The sequence below is a fragment of the Danio aesculapii genome, chromosome 17 (genome assembly GCF_903798145.1).
Source record: "Danio aesculapii chromosome 17, fDanAes4.1, whole genome shotgun sequence".
Taxonomy (NCBI): domain Eukaryota; kingdom Metazoa; phylum Chordata; class Actinopteri; order Cypriniformes; family Danionidae; genus Danio; species Danio aesculapii.
In genome coordinates, this window is record NC_079451.1 from 17,528,843 (window position 1) to 17,546,291 (window position 17,449).

At 33.8% G+C, this 17,449-nt stretch overlaps 1 protein-coding gene across 1 annotated transcript in view; it reads left to right on the forward strand.

The window, feature by feature from the left end:
• Positions 1–17,449, forward strand: part of kidins220a (kinase D-interacting substrate 220a) — a 116,996-nt gene that overhangs the window by 71,735 nt on the left and 27,812 nt on the right. The window contains 3 exon segments of the mRNA XM_056476730.1: positions 9,390–9,568; positions 12,800–13,032; positions 14,715–14,825. Of these exon segments, the coding sequence (XP_056332705.1) occupies positions 9,390–9,568; positions 12,800–13,032; positions 14,715–14,825 (523 nt within the window).

The following is a 17,449-nucleotide window of genomic DNA, read 5'->3' on the forward strand; positions in this document are numbered from 1 at the left end:
ATGTACTGAAGTTTGTTGCCTTAATTTTAAGTTGATTCAACTTCTTTTTTTTACAGTGCATGTATGAATATATCATAGAAATATTAATTATTATAATGATTAATTAATAATATTAATATTTTAAGTATAATATTTAAAATAATTTATACAATTTATCCCTTTGCAAAATCTGCAGAATATTGATATGTTAATAAAACTGAAGTTTGGTGTACTTAAGTTCTGCAACCACTCAAAAAATAATTGCTGCTTGTTCAAACTACTTATTTAAAAAGAGTTGAATCCACACAAACCTCAAGTTTTTTGGAACAACTTAATTGTTCTAAATTCAGTCCACTTCAATTATTAAAAACAATTAAGTTAACTTAATCGATTTGTGTTAGAGACAACATAATGGAATTGTGTGAAACCCAGCATTTTTTACAGTGTGAGTTTATATAAAATATTAAACAGCCTTTAAAATGATGCCTTGTAATCAGTCCATGTACCTAATAAACAAAACACTTAAAAGTAAGGATGTCCCGATCAGGTTTTTTTGCCTTCGAGTCCAAGTCCGAGTAATTTGATTTTGAGTATCTACCTGTGTGAAGTCAAGAAAGAGGTCTAACTTTGTGCCACCGCATAACTATAGATGTGTTCAAAAGAAAAAAATTGTGTATATATATATATATATATATATATATATATATATATATTCAGTTGAAGTCAGAATTGTTAGCCCCTGTGTTTATTTTTTTCCCCAATTTCTGTTTAACGGAGAGCAGATTTTTTCAACACATTTTTAGACATAATAGTTTTAATAACTCATCTCTAATAACTTATTTATTTTATCTTTGCCAAGATGACAGTAAATAATATTTAATAAAATAATAATATTTGAATAGATATTTTTCAAGACACTTCTATACAAGTGACATTTAAAGGCATAACTAATTAGGTTAACTAGGCATGTTAGGGTAATTAGGCAAGTTATTGGATATCGATGGTTTGTTCTGTTTACTATCAAAAAAAAATTCTTAAAGGGGCTAATAATTTTGACCTTGAAATGTTTATTAAAACATTAAAAACTGCTTTTATTCTGGTCAAAGTAAAACAAATAAGACTTTCAGAAATACTGTAAAAATGTTAAACATCATTTGGGAAATATTAAAAAAATGAAAAAAATTCAAAGGGGGGCTAATAATTCTGACTTCAACTGTGTGCATATATATATATATATATATATATATATATATATATATATATATATATATATATATATATATATATATATATATATATATGTGTGTGTGTGTGTGTGTGTGTGTGTGTGTGTGTATATGTATATGTATATGTATATATGTATATGTATATGTATATATGTGTGTATAGATATACATATATATATATACACACACACACACACACACACATACATATTCGAGAGCTGATCGAGAGGTAGGTAACATCCGATTCCGATCGAGACTGAAACCGTTTGATCGGGCCCCGATTTCTGATCATGTGATCGAATCTGGACATCCCTACTAAAAAGTGTATATTTTAGATATATATATTTTTTCCATTAAACAGGAAAAAATGTGAAAATGAACAGGTGCATGAAGAGCCTGCCTCATGTTTCCGCCTGCAGTGTCTCATCTTGACTGCATACTTTTGAGAACAGACAAGTAAGCGTGTTTGCGCTCAAGTTTGCGCTCCGTATGTTGGTCATGTCCTTGAGCTCCACCCTAAGAACGAAACCTCCACCTAATGTCCATCATGTGGAAGGTCAGCTGACTGTTAGCACAGCATCCGTCTGTGACCCGCTGACACACAGGCCTGCTGGAGCACAGTGTGGGCCTTTGTCCAATGACTTCAACATCTGCTCTCACACCCAGCCACTCGTTCGCCCTCCAACACACACACACAAACACACACACACATACACTTCCCATTCTGAGTCATTTGGTGACCATCGCTGTTTATGCAACAATCAGAGGATGATGAGAGCAAAGTAGTTAAATGATTTTTGGTAAACTGAATCTGTTATTAATGTAAAATAATGCTGAATGCTTGGTGGGAAACATTTGATTCCGTTAATAATTGAAGATTAACTTTATGCTAAACTTTTTAAACCATAAGAGTAGACAATAACAGAATAGATGTTTTCCACCGTTTTGTGCTTTATTTCAAGACATTGACATCAAACTAGATACCACACAGCATGTCTAAAACAGAATTTGATGTATTTACATTATATTATTGTTTTTAAAAAGTAAATGAAAGATTCATTGAATTATCCCGATAACAGAGTTGACATAATTCATCTACTGCTATGCTGATGATAAACACACTAACTTTGAGCAGTGCGGCTAGAGTGAAAATGCATGTTGCCCTAATTAGTTGCCCGTGTCTCACTTGATTGCTCATTGCCCAACAGCATTGCTCTAAAAGTTGCCCATCAGCAGCATTGGTGTCTTCTAAACATTTAGTACAAATTAATGGGAAGGGAATAACAACATGCTTCAGTGCCTTTCAGAGTTTCTTGCCAGAAGAAATGACTTTACTTGGAGCAAGTCACATGCTTTTTCTTTCAAGGTTGTCATGCCTTATTATAACTTGTGTAACAGAATTGACCATAACGTAAGTCAGAACATACACAACATACACAACATTTAATTTGTATAACTAGAACTGCAAATAATACATGAAATAGATGTTTAATGCAAAGGTTTAGCTAACTTCATTGAGTAAACTCACAAACAAGAGGAATATTTGACAGTTATTTGATGAAAACTCAATGTATGTTAATGCTAATTTAATATTTTCTAGACAAAATATCCCTAAATGCATATACTGTAGAAATTTAGATTTTTACAGGCGGCTTGATAAAATTTTGTGGTATTTAAGTTTTACCAGAAACGTACATTATCTGTGCTTGAAATAAAAACACAAATAAAGTGAATAAAAAGTATTTAATCCCAGAAAGTTTGTAAAATGGACTGATGGTTGATTTCTGTGAGTGGTTCTGTAAAGGAATATGGCATTATTTGGTTAAGATTTTTTTCTTTATTAAAAACACTTTACAAATTGACTAACTCTGTCATTGTCCTTGTGCTCAGCCCAATTAAACCTACAGCTTTAATAATTTAGTCATGCTAAAAACTGTTATTTAGAAAAAAAACTTCAGAAATAGCAAGTTTAAGTTGTTATCATTCACATCAATTGATTAAAAGCATGAAATTATAAATAAATTCTACAAATAAATACTATTTTACAATTGTCCCCATTTTTCGGTCATTCCTGTCACATTTGCATTAAATTAAACAAAATGCGTGCAATACACCTTTAAGGCTATGAAGTAACTTCATTTGACAGAGGAAGAGCTGACAGTGATCAAGCATGCGTTCTATCATTGAATTGTATGATTTATGGAGGACAAGTGTAAAGGTCAGGCCCTGTCACAGTGAAAATGTATGTTTCTGGTAGAATGTCCCATTTATTAAAATGCTTTTTTTAAAGTTTCAGTTTTTGATAAATAAAATAGGCTTGTCTTAGAGATAAAAATGTACACACGATTCTAGAATCAACCATTTATAATAAAACGTTTTTCTCTTTTTTTGCCTTAGAACACTAGCACTTAGTTTCTCAAATCAGTCTCCTCTGACTCATCCATTTACTGTCCTTCAGTGTTTGGGCTGGATCATGACATTGCAGAAACCAAGACCAAATAACAGAGAAAACACAGTGTTGCTTTGTTACATCTGTTGTGCCATATCAGGTCAGAATTTATGTTTCAAGCCCCGTTTTCACTAATATGTTTTAGTTTTAAAATTGCGATTTAAGATAAAAATGATCCATGTTTCACCTAGCGTTTCTGAAAAGATCGCCATTCACACAATACTGCTGAAAATGCACATCACGTGACCATACACACACTCTCTGATATGCACTGCAGCACATGTGCATGTCTGAGCTCCAGACAATGAGCAGGTGCTTTGAGCACAGCTCTCCAGGTAAGAGCAGCACGGGTCAAACAGTTCATTGAAGATCTTCTGCTGGATTTCATCTTATTATACTTGTCAAACGTGATATTTAAATCATTTTGTCTCTATCTAATGGTCTTTTTAATCTATTACTTCTCAGGTAATGTGTTTGGCTGAGCGCAAAGAGAAGTTAATATATTCATTTATGTAATCACGTACACTGATTCTGCACATTTGACTTATTGCTTGCCTTTATTTCCTATATTGTATAAACCTATTGTAAGTTATACTTTTATAATGGCCATTATTGATTATTAAAACTGATATTCAGCAATATTGACACGTTCGGCATATCATGTTTTCATTTAATTGTAAAGATAGCTAAACAATGCAGACAGGGTGATGCGAATGACGTTATAAAGTACACTGTTTTTACCCGACGTCTCCTCTAGAGTTTGTTTTCAGTATCAAACTTGCAAAGTCTGAACTTTAAGGAAAGAGTTCAAGACTGAAATTTTTGCACTTAATATTGAGGAAAAAGCCCCAATCAGATGTCTCCATTTTCTCCCATACACATGGAACAGCAGCATTTTTAAAATGAAAACAGCCTCTTCAGCGTTTCCAAAATACTTCGTTTTCAGGGCTCGAAAACTCCAGGGTAGTGTGGACGAAAGGCGTAACCGTAGCCAAATTTATGCGTTTTAAAACTAAAATGTATTAGTGTAAACGGGACCTCAGATGCTCTGTCTAGTTATGTATCTTCTCCTCCCGTCTAGATGCTGATGTTTGTTTGCACTGCCTCGCTGTCTCAGTGTACTGTAGCAACAGGTCATCTGAGTGCCATTGTGTCAGCTCTCCTGCCCAATTTAAACAGCTCAAATCGGATTAGTTCAGCCGGTGGTATGGGACAGGGCCAAACTCTGAGCTCACCCTCTTCATGGCAGAGAAAAGGCCTTATTGTATCTTCATATCGACCACTATAAAGATTCAGCTGGATTTCCTTTAGTAGAGAGACAGCGGCGTGGGCTGAGGACAGATGAGAAGATACAGCAAGAAATATGGGCTGCGCTAAATGTCTGCATTCAGCTGAAGCAAATCTTCAGATTTATTTGATACCAATCCCCACGCTCAATAAGATGAATTGCAATAGGAAAGCATTTATCTGAAAGCGTCTGACATTGCGCTACAGAAATAACAGAAGTAGCCACATGCGTTCAGCAACTTGAGCTGCTGACTAGGGAGCCGGTTTAGTACAGTTTAAAGAAGATGTGTATGTTATTGTGAACATTAAAGAAATGTGACAATCAATCAGTCAGTCAGGGTGCTTTCACACCTGCTTCATTTATATCAGTCGAATCGCACTCAACGTTTGTTTTCTCTTTTGGATTGTTTCATATGGGCAGATGTGAATGTGGCAGTCACACTCAGGTGTGAACCAAACAAATGTACCTAGATCTCCTTGAACCTGAGAATGGTTTGTTTGTGGTGAGAATCTAATCACAACTCAAGCAGACCCAAAATTACTGTGCACTTTTGGATTAAACCTGCTGCCATATAGTCAGCTGTGCTGTGCATTATGGGATGAGGACAAGTTTGTTGACAGTTTGTGCTTTAGTAATTTAGCCCCATGGCAGGTCACAGACAGAATTGTGGTTGCGAGGTATTGTGGAGCCTGAAATGTGGTCTAATTAATGTTTCATCTTCTGGGAATTGTCCTGCATGTTAATTCTGACCAATTAAAGTGCAGTTTTGGATATTTGTTCAGAGATGCATCTAAGTAATGAGTCATCTGGATGTTGTCATGTGAATGTATTTTGGTTTGTTTCAACTGGTTTGGGCCAGAGCAATCAAAGGGGGATGAAAAGCAACCAAAATTACTGAAACCTGCTATTTATAGCTATTTTTTTGCCCTTGGTCTGGACCAAAGGACCAGAGGCCGGTTGCAACAGCACTTCATAAGTTAAAACGTAGCCTGGATGTGAGGTAAAGGACAATAAGTTACAACTTAGACACTACTAAATATTTTTGTGTTGCACCACTGAACTTAGATTAAACTAAGGGTTAATGCTATGCTTCAACTAAATATCTATGGCAGCCTCTACCCATGTATATTGGTAGAAAGAGATGACAGTAATATTAGTTTACATTAAGGTGCTTGTGATGATATTGAAGAACAATCTCCCTCTGCTTAATATTCTCTCAAATCCCTTTTTTTTGGTGAAAGTATAGTTAAATTTTCTTTCGAATGTTTTATATTAATTGTATCCATCAATTGAATTGAGAATTGAGTTTTTCATGTGCAGGCTATTAAAATAATTACAATGTTATTGTTTTGATAATTTAATGTGTATTTTGTGTGCATTTGCTGCTTGTGATGCAGGTATGTGCATCATCTGTTATAGTGACTGACTGTTATGAAATGTACTATTATAATTTAATTTGTCATATAATTTTCATTGGTCAGTTGTGTTCACAATATGCTGTTGTTTTCTTGGAGCACCAAATATAAATACAGAATTTATAAAAGCAGTTTAATGATTTAAATACTTCTTATTAGGTATTAAGTCATTCAGTGTGACTACGCATTACAGAGAGTTTATGACCTACTAACTGCGTTCTGCTTTAAAGGGCACCTATTTTACCATTTTACAAGATGTAAGATTACCCTTTGGTGTCTCCAGAATGTGTCTGTTAAGTTTCAGCTGAAAATACCAATCAGATCATTCATTTTAAAAGGCAGCATATACCAATTTTGGTGTCTGAGAGCTGTTGAGCTGTTTTAGTAGCCTGTGGCTTTAAATGCAAATAAGCTGCTTCTCCCTGCCCACCGTTCCCATGTGCATGTCTGCTTCTCCTGCGTTACATCAGATAAACTGCAGTCAGTAATAGAGACAGACATGGATGAAGCTGAAATACAGCTCATTAGTCACAAATACTTTGATTTGTTTATTTGATGTATTTGGGGTGGAGTTTATTCCAGCCATTCTGAAACAATGAGTCACACACAAAGCCATTTGCAATACACACACATGCACACACATATATGCATGTTTACTGATATCATGCGACCGTAGTGATTATAGCGGTTAAGAATTACATAGCTATTTTACTGTCTTTATTACAAACATACTCTGTTTTAAAAACTTTTTAAACATATAAAACGTATCAAAAAACACAGAGTTGGAACATGTTCTGTGGACATGTGTATACATGATGTTATAGAGACATGGTGCCTGTCAATCAATTCAGTGGGCTGAAAAAACTGCACTCCTATGTCACGTTGCAGTGGGCCTCAAATCACTGGGATTTGGGTCTTTTTTTTAAGGTCAGGAAATTTTTAAGAAAGTCTTGTTGTTTTTAAATCTCTCCAATATGACAGTGGACACGCTATACATACACACAGTTCTGTACAATCAGTTTACAAAAGTTGATTTTCATCGTAGGTGCTCTTTAAGAACATGTGATGCAGCCGAAGTAAGAACAAATGTAGTTACAAACTAGCTAGTAAGCCACTAATGTGGATTTTACTTTTGAATTTAAGCAATAACTTGCAAAGAGCTGGTGCAACCCTACCCAGAGCTACAGTCAGGACAGCAACGTCAGTCTGTCAGTCTGGAAGTTTTAAAAATAGAAACTTATCAGAATTAGCAAATGACTTTCACCAGACTGAATAACCACAAAATCGAGTCTTTCTGCAGCAATATTATGAACGTGTTGAATATTACTGCAGGGAATACACGGTGCAAATTATCTGGAGGAGCCCTAAAGAGCTCTTTCCACTTCTTGAAATGGTTTCAGTTCATTTGAATTGAACAAACCAGAAGTTTGAAACCCATAATTTAAAAGGCAGCAGGCACATTCAGGAAAAAGATGGATTAAATTAGAATGGAGAATTGTAAAATTGTTATGGTATGTAACATGTCGGTTTCATAACCTCATTTGCTTGCATTGGTCAAAAACAATAAAAGCAATAACTAAATGAAATTAAAGGCTGTCATATATTGTGAAGCCTACTGAATGTCAAAAACACTTACTAAACGGCGTTTTTGCTTCCACCAAAAGGGGAGATTTACAGCATGATATAATAAAAGTTATTCTGAGCCTTAACTTCACAAACACCCAAGGCTTATATTGCATCTTGTACAAAAGGACATAATAGGACTCATTTAAAGGGGACGTAATATGCAAAAATAACTTTTATAATGTGTTTAAACACTGTTGTGTGGCAAGAATTTGTGAATATAGCCAGCCTCTAATGATAAAAGAAAATAATTCTTTTTTTTTTTTTTTTGTAAAATCACACGTAATAAAAACAGTGAAAAACACTTAGATTGACATTCTCCCTTTGTACATGTCATCAGAGGGGGAAAGTCCCATCCATTAGTGACAGTCTAGACCAGGGGTGTCCAAACTTTTTGGGCCGAGGGCCAGATGCAAAAAAAAAACAAAAACGTTGTCCCGGGCCAAATTTGTAATAGCTGAAGGCCTGATGTTTTGTTTCATAATATCTTTTAATATTATATTCCTTTATTACTGCAACTGATTCCTGGCAAATTAAACAGACACATATTCTGCTGACCTGTGAAGAAATATTCTTTGCCTCAACGTGACTGAAATTTCCTGCACTCACTGTTGATTTTCCTTTTTCTTGGTTGTGCCATGGCTAGTCAAAACCTGATTATCAATTAGGTTTCCTTCAGTTTGTTTGGTTCGTTTTAATTCATAACAGGAACTGCTGCCTAATTGAAGGCATGTCATAACGACGGTGGTTATTTATTGAATTACGTTCATTTTTGTATAGCGGACCAGATTTTATTATTATTTATAAAAAGCCTTGTGGGCCGCCACAAAACTGGTTGCGGGCCGCAGTTTGGACATCCCTGGTCTAGACAGTCCTGAGTGAGAAGCAGCCATCCACCATTGGAGTTTTCACACCATACCTACTGAAGATAATGTTAGCTACTATAGATTATAAATGTGGAGTTTAAGGATGCACAAAAGACCCCCCTAATCTTCACAGACCACCTTCTGTGACGCTTCTTTTGACATTTTCAGTTTTTCACAGTGATAACGTTAGTCCTGTTTTCAATCTGATGCTATGCTAAGCATATGTGTTTGTAGCTCCGCCCTCTTTTAAAAAGAGCACAATCTCATTCGAATTTAAAGCGACAGTCACCAAAGCTGCACAATTTGTATCAAAGGTTAAAAGGGGCAGTTTCAAATAGTTATAAAACATTATTTGTGTGCTATTTTGAGCTGAAACTTCACAGACACACTCTAGGGACATCAGAGACTTATTTTACATCTTGTAAAAAGGGGCACAGTAGGTCCCCTTTAAATAAATACTGGGCATTTTAGCCCGCTGGACTTCAAGGACTGGTATGCACTTGTTATTGATTCTTGATGTTAATTGTCACCATCTTATTGCAGGATTTCTAAAAACATCCCCACCACTAAAGATGTGGAACCTCTGCTGGAGATTGATGGTGATATTCGTAGTTTTGAGGTGTTTCTGTCTTCGCACACCCCTGTTCTCACCGCTCGTGATGTGGAAATGTTCCTGCCGTGTACTGTCAACCTGGATCCTAAACTGAGGGAGATCATCGCAGGTACAAGCCCACACAAACACTACTGTCTAGCAGGAAGGACATGCTATCAACAGGGTTTTATGTAAGGATGCTAATCAAAATCCGAAACCTATCAATGATAGATGCTGCATTTTTATAGAAAAATATTTACACATGGCAAAGTTGTAGGGCCAGGACGCTAAATCAGTATTTCATTTATTTATTTATTTATTTATTTATTTATTTATTACAATCAAATAAATGCTCAAGAGACTTTTTTTATTTATTATTATTTTAATTATTCCAGACTTGACAAGTAATGTATATTTATAGACTTGTATAGGTTTTATTTACTGTTATAAACATATAACACCATACATATTTATTTATTTATTTATTTATTTATTTATTTATTTAGATCTTTGCCCTGGTAAGATACTAGCAGGCTGAGTAAATAGCTAAAGCATTGGCCTTGATAGTTTGATATCAATGAAAATAATTTCAAATTCCTGTAGTCCTGAGCAACTGCTATATCCATCTCTATTTTCTACTCTCCAATCCATGGAAATGTATTTACCCAGCAAAATGAGCTGTTTTGTGCTTACTGTAAACTGTAAAGGTTGCTTTCAAACCTTTTGACCTTTAAATGAAATAACGTTTCATTTTTCCAATTGACAAAAGCACAATCATTTCTAACTCTTTGCTAGTTATATTTTGAAATAAACATGAATGAACATCTTAAATCACTCGTAATCGCTTAATTAGTGTTTCAACCACAGAAAGACATCAGTGAAGCATCTTGTAAACAATGTCACATAGCAATACATTTACCTCATGCAAGTCATTCAGTGTCCACAGATTGAAATGCACTCAACAGAAGAGCATTCCTACAAATATTTTCTCTATATAGTGTCCTAGTTATTTAAAATGTCTGGCTTTAAAAAAGAGGCTATTTAAGCCTCTGAGTAAATTATTGTGTTATAATGTAACTAATTGTAGTAAAGACATAATTTTATAACTTAATTAAAAAATTTCTATAATATTGTTAAATATTGTTTGCTTACAATGTTTTGGATTGTTGATTTATTATATTTTTAAAAACTTAATATGCAATTTGGTCTCTGTTTTTAAATACTTCTTACTTCAAAACAACTGCAAGTGAAAAGAGTAAAAAAAAAAACTAATAGCGTTCTCTTTCTATTGATTTACAGTAAAAAAATCACTATGTTTTCTCAAATGTTGTTTCAATATGCAAATGAGGCATTAATTCAGTCTACACTACTTTGCATACATTTCTAGCACATTAATACTGATTAATCTTTTTAATTTCATTTTTTGACATATAAGAGTACAAGCTTTTTACAGAGATGATTTTGGAAATCTCTTATACACCATAATTCAGAAATAAAGTGCATATTTTGGAGAAATGTAATCAGGCAAATTATGTATAAGCATATCCTTCTGTAAAACCTTCAGAACATTGATAATTCTGTAAAGTTTAGTTTATGTAAGAGCTGAAGCTGGAGATTTATGTGGGGAAAAACTCATTTAGAAAAAAAGACCTTAAAAATATAAATTGTAATTGAATTCTATACTGTAACAAATTCATCAACTGCAATAAAAGAAACACCTAAAGATACACTTTGGAAATTTCTTAAAAAGCTTTATAGGACTGCGCAATATTGAACACATCTGATATTGCCATATTTTATTTTTCTGCAATAAATATTGCGACATGAATATAGTTTCAGAAGATGGTTTGAATAGCTTGATTTAATGGTTTTCTGGGAAGTCAAACAGTATTCCGGTACAGAAATTTAAAAATCACAATGCAAAAAAAATAAAAAAATAAATAAATAAGAAATGCTTTTCTTACTTTGTTTTGTCTCATTTCTAGTCCAAATATCAAAAAATTCTGAGACCAAGTAAAAATATTGTTTAGTTTTCACCGTCAAAAGAAATAAGTTAAAATTGTGGACTAGAAACAAGACAAATTCTAGGTAAGAATTTTTTTTTTCTTCCATAAATCATAAAAATTCCAAACACAGTTGAAGTCAGAATTATTAGTCCCCCTTTGAAATTATTTTTCTTTTTTAAATATTTTCCAAATTATGTTTAACAGCAAGGAAATTTTCACAGTACGTCTGATAATATTTTTTCTTCTGGAGAAAGTCTTATTTGTTTTATTTAGGCTAGAATAAAAGCAGTTTTAAATAAAAAAAAAACAATTTTAAGATCAAAATTATTAGCCCCTTCAAGCTATTTTTATTGATATTCATTATAGAATAACTTGCCTAATGACCCTTACCTGCTTAGTTAACCTAATTAATCTAGTTAAGTCTTTAAATGTCACTTTAAGCTGTATAGAAGTGTGCTGGAAAATATCTAGTACAATATTATTTACTGTCATCATGACAAAGATAAAATAAATCAGTTATTAGAAATGAGTTATTTAAACTATTATGCTCAGAAATGTGTTGAAAAAATCTTCTCTCCATTAAACAGAAATTGTGGAAAAAAATAAACAGGGGAGCTAATAATTCAGGGGCGCTAATAATTCTGACTTGCCCTGTAGTGTTCATTTGACCTATAAACTGTATTAAAACATTACTTTTTTGCAGTTTTACAGAAATGTAGGCTGAAGCATGTATTTCAAATGAGTCTGCGTTGGTCATAATACAACCCATATTACATGTTGTTAGATTAATTTCTCTAATCATTGTTTAAGAGGAGATATTATCTCATCACATGATAATGGTCAGCTGGTCTGCTCTTTCAGACAGCCGACATTGCTTGGTGCAATCTGACAATAGACTGTGCAATAAAGGCTGCTTTGTGGAGCAGAGAGATGAGTAAGGTCTCCATTGTGTTCACCTCAGGAAATGAAACATCACTGAATCGACATGAGCCGCTTGTTTTCTGAGTCACCCGGACAGTCTTATTTGGTCTGCCTGGGTGACTCAGAAATACTATTTCCAACAGAAGAGAATCTGACGTACGTTTCATCCTTTGAGACTTTTGCAAACGTTGAAGCTATTCCCATGTTTATTTCTTCCAGGTGCATTTCCCACTTCTGTTGAGTAAAAAAAACTAAAATCAGTATTTTTCTTAGGAAATCAAACCACTGAGGCTTTTCTTTTCTCACTGTAACTTACTATAAATGCTGCATTTGGCTGAAGTCGACTGTGAGTGGGAGGATTTGAATGCCTTTAAAGTCCTGGCCAAGATTTGGATCTAACTTTCTCCTACTCTTTCTCTATGTTTGTGCATCAGATGTACGAGACGCACGCGAGCAGATGCACCTTGGAGGAGTCAGTTTTCCCACACTGCCCTTGCAAGATGCTTCGGTGCGGCCGCACTCTGGGTTCGGGCAGCAGTCTTTGGCTTGTTCTCCTACAGGCTCTTTCCCTGGGTCTTTCCCCAATGCTGGAGTGCTGCCCGCTGCTCAACCCCACAGCAGCTACTTCAGTGGGCTTACAGGGCCACAACATCCCTTCTACAACCGGGTGAGACAGCAATCACAAATACTGGCTATTGTGTTAAACAAAATAGTGGGAATGAGTATATAATACAAGAAGTGGGAATAACAAGAAGTGAATCTGGCCTTCTAGCAAGGATTTTTAAAGGCTTTTAACTATAAAAAAAAGGTAAAAATCACAAAAAAGTTAACGTTATCTTTTACTACTTTTGCTCATACTAATGCTAGTCATAACAATTATGACATATTATTATTATTATTATTATTATTATTATTATTATTATTATTATTATTATTATTATCTGTTCTAAAATATTAAATGTAAGTATTACTGATTAGCAGTAGTATTCTCAGCAGTAGTAATCTCAGATTATTAATAATGACTGTTTTATTCCAATACTTCAACCACTGACAATAATACTGTAATATTTTATCAAATAACCTGTGTATTTAAAGTGAATGTGCGTTATAAATGTATATATTTAATATTATTATTATTATTATTATTATTATTATTATTATTATTATTATTATTATTATTATTATTATTATGTGTTCTAAAATAATAAAAATGTAATTATTACTGATAAGCAGTAGTTTTGAGATTATTAATAATGATTGTCTTATTCCAATACTTCTACTGCTTACTATAATACTGTAACATTCTATCAAATAACCTGTGAAATTTAAATGAATATGCGTTATAAATGTATATTACTATTTATTATTATTTTTATTATTATGATTTAGTAGTAGTAGTGTTGTATCATTTCTAGTATTGTTAATGTATTTGATAATGAAAAATTAACAAATCTATAAATTATAAATATTAGAGTTTAGAGTTATTTAGAATAACCTTAAACTATTAGATTAATCAGTCGTAGTCATCATCAATAATAGTTGTTATTTTTGTTGTTATTATTATATGTAATAAAATATTAAACTTAAATATTACTGGTAATCAGAAGTTTTGATATTATTATTAATGACTAACCCTAACCCTCACTGCAATTCTTCTACTACTGATAATAATAGTGTAATAAACAATAAAATAATCTGTCAAATTAATATAAATATGCTTTACATTAGTACATTACTACTAATTACATTAGTATTAATAATAATAATAATAACAACAACAACAACAACAACAATAATAATAATAATAATAATAATAATAATAATAAAAGTAGTGGTGTGTAATATCTAGTATTGTTTATATGTGTGATAATTAATAATTATCACAATAAAGTCTTTAAATTTTAAGTATTGATTAAAGTTTAGAAAAACCTTAAATTATTAAAATAATCAGTAGTAATCATCATTAATAATAATAATTTATGAATAATATTAATTTTCCCAGTGTTGGGTTGCAGTTGGAAGTGTATCCGCTGCGTAAAACATGTGCTGCATAAGTTGGTGGTTCATTCCGCTGTGGCAACCCCTGATTAATAAAGGGACTAAGCCGAAAAGAAAATGAATTAATGATTGAATGCATAAAAAAAATAATAATTTAAAAAATTATAATATATAAAAAAAAATTATAATAATTTGTCAAATATTCCATAAATACACCATCTCTAATAAATCTTCAGTCATAGTATGTACGTATGTTTGTCCTTTCACTGAATACCTGATGTGTGGCTGACCCTCGCTGAACCCTCATTCATCAGATTCCTGAGCATTTGTCTGTTCTCTCCACCTCTGTAGCCTTACTTCCCTCATCATGTTTATCACCTGCCACGAAATTACCCCGGCCACCCCCATCACGCCCCCTCCCGCCCTGCTTCTAAACTCCACAAGGACCCCAGTCTGGGACTAGTAAGTACATAAGTAAATGCCTCAGTATGTTCACCACAAACAGACACGTGATTCAGTGTCTGCGACCACAATAAGCTCTTTATGTTGAATAATGCTAAATGTATCTCTCCCTATTTAAGCTTTGTTTCAAGCTCCTCGTGACAAACAGCCTATGGCTTATAGGCAATAATTGTACACTTAACTCACAGAGTAATTTAAGGGTTCAGTGCCTCTGTGTAATGAGCGTGTAATGTCATTTTGGATATAGGGAACATACTGTATGTTTTTGAAGTATATTTCTCTGATGTCTTTTTACACCAAAATTGGACATAATTTAGTTGAAGATAACCTTTACCACCCTTTTCTCTGTCTTAAACAACTGTCCTACTGTTACATTAGAACTTTGGTATCTAAAAGGAATCAGGATTTGCTAATATATTGCATGGGAAATCAGTGGTCGTTTATATAGCGCTATATAATCTGTAGCACAATTTGAAGGGATAGTTTACCTATAAATGTACATTTACTCACCTTCAAGTGGATGCAGACATTTATGGGTTTCTTTTTTCAATAGAGTATATACACAGGTAGTGTTTCCCATATTGATAAACTTCCAGTGAACAGTTAATGTGACTTTTTTCAATTTTATGTGGTTCCTTTTACAGCATCGATGTTGTAGTGTAATTCTAATATAATCAGTTAAATAGACTGAAGCATTTATTTAGATGTTCAAGCGTTATTTAAAAAGCATTTTAGACTCACGTGCCCATCAGGATCAGCAGGCTAGCAGTGAAACACCATTGAAAATTCTGTGGTAAAATAAATTTCCATATTTTAAAGACATGGTGCGGAAAAATGTAATTTAATTCAGTGCTTCTTGTACATTCTGAGACGCACTTTATACTCTTTATCAATCAGGCAGTGATTTTTAAAGAAAACATACCTTAAATGTGCTGATTTTGTAATGACATACAGTTCACCGGAACCATTTGACTCAGGTTTTTGAAAAAATAAAAGTCCTGTAGTGCAGGGGTTCTCAACCTTTTTCAATTTGGGCCCCACTTCTTTCTCCCACCTGTCCTTTTCTCTAAAATGTTTGTATGAAATGCTAATTTAAACCTTTATTTATTAACATTTATTTTTTTAACAACATACACAGATTCAAAGAGAACCACAGGTTAACAGGGAGATTGCAAAAGACCAACTTCTGTTTTAAACTGGTCTGACTGAATATACATTCATTCAATTATTCATTCATTTTCTTTTCGGCTTAGTCCCTTTCTTAATCTGGGGTCGCCAACTTATCCAGCATTTGTTTTATGCAGCGGATGCCCTTTCAGCTGCAACCCATCACTGGGAAACACATACAGACTTATTCACACACACATACACTACGGACAATTTAGCCTACCCAATTCACCTGTACCGCATGTCTTTGGACTGTGGGGGAAACCGGAGCACCCGGAGGAAACCCACGCGAACGCAGGGAGAACATGCAAACTCCACACAGAAATGCCAACTGACCCAGCCGAGGCTTGAACCAGCGACCTTCTTGCTGTGAGGTGACAGCACTACCTACTGCGCCACTGCGTCGCCCTGACTGAATATCTACTATTAAATATCTACTATTTAAATATGGACAGATGAATGTAAACTACAGTAAAACACCCTAAATCTGTTGAAACGCATCAATCTGATGGTGGTTGAGTTTGCAGCTGGATATCATTGGGAGATCGCTGACAGGAACAGTGAACAGCTCTGTGAAAAGCCCAGTGAAAAGTTTAATTTACATTCTATGACAGAAACACCACTGAGCCTTGCTAGAACCTCCTGTATGGGCGTTTGTCCATTATAAAACACTCACAGGACATTAGTTTGAACAACTATGTGGATATATTAAATAGTTGACACAAAAATACACACAGAGAGATTTCCATTTTCACTTCACGCATAGTTTGTGAATGAACAGACTTATGTGTAGTTGCAGACGCGTTCATAAGGCTGTTTTTGCACCGAGTTTGAAGTAATCAATCAGAGAACAGGAGAAAGTGTATTACTTCGATCATTTTAATATAGCATATTAATAATGAAATCCAAAAACTATAGTATAATATTGAGAGTTAATTTTCGCGGCCCACCTGCAGGATCGCTGAGGCGGCCCACCGGTTGAGAATCCCTACCTAGTGAGCATAAGTTAGTTTGAAGAAGTTGATAACCATTGATTTTCATATAGGATAAACAAATACTATGGAAGTCAATAGTTACAGGTTTCCAACATTTGTCAAATATCTTCTTTTGGATTTAACAGAAGATTGAAACTCATTTAAACAGGTAAATGATAACAGAATTTGGATTTTTGGGTGAACTATACTTTTGTTGTTTCCTGCTCATGTTATTATAATTTGGGATGTCCGGAACCAAATCTCAAATATCAGTATGAAGATGTGTTTAACTGATCTGATTCTTGAAACTGATTCTTACGTCAGCCTGTCATGCAGGTGTCATGAACAGAGAGTACAATTTGTGAAAGGAATGCATGGATAAATTGTCCGCTGTGAAAATATAAACAGTCCAATAACAGCAATGGTAATGTATGAAATGGAAGCATTTTACAAGGTGATATCAGCAGTGTTAGATTAAACCAA